Source organism: Mytilus trossulus, chromosome 12 (genome assembly GCF_036588685.1).
Source record: "Mytilus trossulus isolate FHL-02 chromosome 12, PNRI_Mtr1.1.1.hap1, whole genome shotgun sequence".
Taxonomy (NCBI): Eukaryota; Metazoa; Mollusca; class Bivalvia; order Mytilida; family Mytilidae; genus Mytilus; species Mytilus trossulus.
This window is the reverse complement of record NC_086384.1, coordinates 7,597,160-7,598,349: the sequence shown is the minus strand read 5'-3', so window position 1 is coordinate 7,598,349 and position 1,190 is coordinate 7,597,160. Positions and strand designations below refer to the sequence as shown.

The 1,190-nt window shown below is 43.3% G+C and overlaps 1 protein-coding gene across 1 annotated transcript; it reads right to left on the bottom strand.

Moving 5' to 3' along the window:
* Window positions 1-361: 361 nt before the first annotated feature.
* LOC134693626 (germ cell nuclear acidic protein-like) lies at window positions 362-850 on the bottom strand. Its single transcript, XM_063554465.1, has one exon. The coding sequence runs from the start codon at window positions 848-850 to the stop codon at window positions 362-364; it is 489 nt and encodes a 162-aa protein (XP_063410535.1).
* Between the last annotated feature and the right edge of the window lie 340 nt (window positions 851-1,190).

The window sequence follows — 1,190 nt, the reverse complement described above, 5'->3', positions numbered from 1 at the left end:
ACACGGACTGAGTACATGTGACTCAGAACATTGCGGTGCATCTTAACATTTTTTGACGATCTTTGGTGTCTTTAATTAGCTTAATATTGGTGGATACTCCGATTCCTAGAGTAGAGGTACATTAAACATAGCAGAATCACATGTATTACACAGTCACACTTTTTTTCCCTCGTATATTGATATATTACTAGTACATTGCAAGGATAAAAAACCAAAACTAATTATATATGCATATCTATATATAGAAAATTAGGCGATGGCATTACACCCGGGACCTTCAAGGCCTCTGATGTAATAAAAAATAATGACAATGATCAGACTCGTAGCTTTCCTCTGTGTATCATCCATTCCTCGACCTCTATCATATCATGTGTATCATCCATTCCTCGACCTCTGTCATATCCTGTGTATCATCCTCGACCTCTGTCATATCCTGTGTATCATCCTCGACCTCTGTCATATCCTGTGTATCATCCTCGACCTCTGTCATATCCTGTGTATCATCCTCGACCTCTGTCATATCCTGTGTATCATCCTCGACCTCTGTCATATCCTGTGTATCATCCTCGACCTCTGTCATATCCTGTGTATCAACCTCGACCTCTGTCATATCCTGTGTATCAACCTCGACCTCTGTCATATCCTGTGTATCAACCTCGACCTCTGTCATATCCTGTGTATCAACCTCGACCTCTGTCATATCCTGTGTATCAACCTCGACCTCTGTCATATCCTGTGTATCATCCTCGACTTCTGTCATATCCTGTGTATCATCCTCGACCTCTGTCATATCCTGTGTATCAACCTCGACCACTGTCATATCCTGTGTATCATCCTCGACCTCTGTCATATCCTGTGTATCATCCTAGACCTCTGTCATATCCTGTGTATCATCCTAGACCTCTGTCATATCCTGTGTATCATCCTCGACCTCTGTCATATCCTGTGTAGCATCCTCGACCTCTGTCATATCCTGTGTATCATCCTCGACCTCTGTCATATCCTGTGTATCATCCTCGACCTCTGTCACATCCTGTGTATCATCCTCGACCTCTGTCACATCCTGTGTATCATCCTCGACCTCTGTCATATCCTGTGTATCATCCTCGACCTCTGTCATATCCTGTGTATCATCCTCGACCTCTGTCATATCCTGTGTATCAACCTCGACCTCTGCCATATCCTGTGTA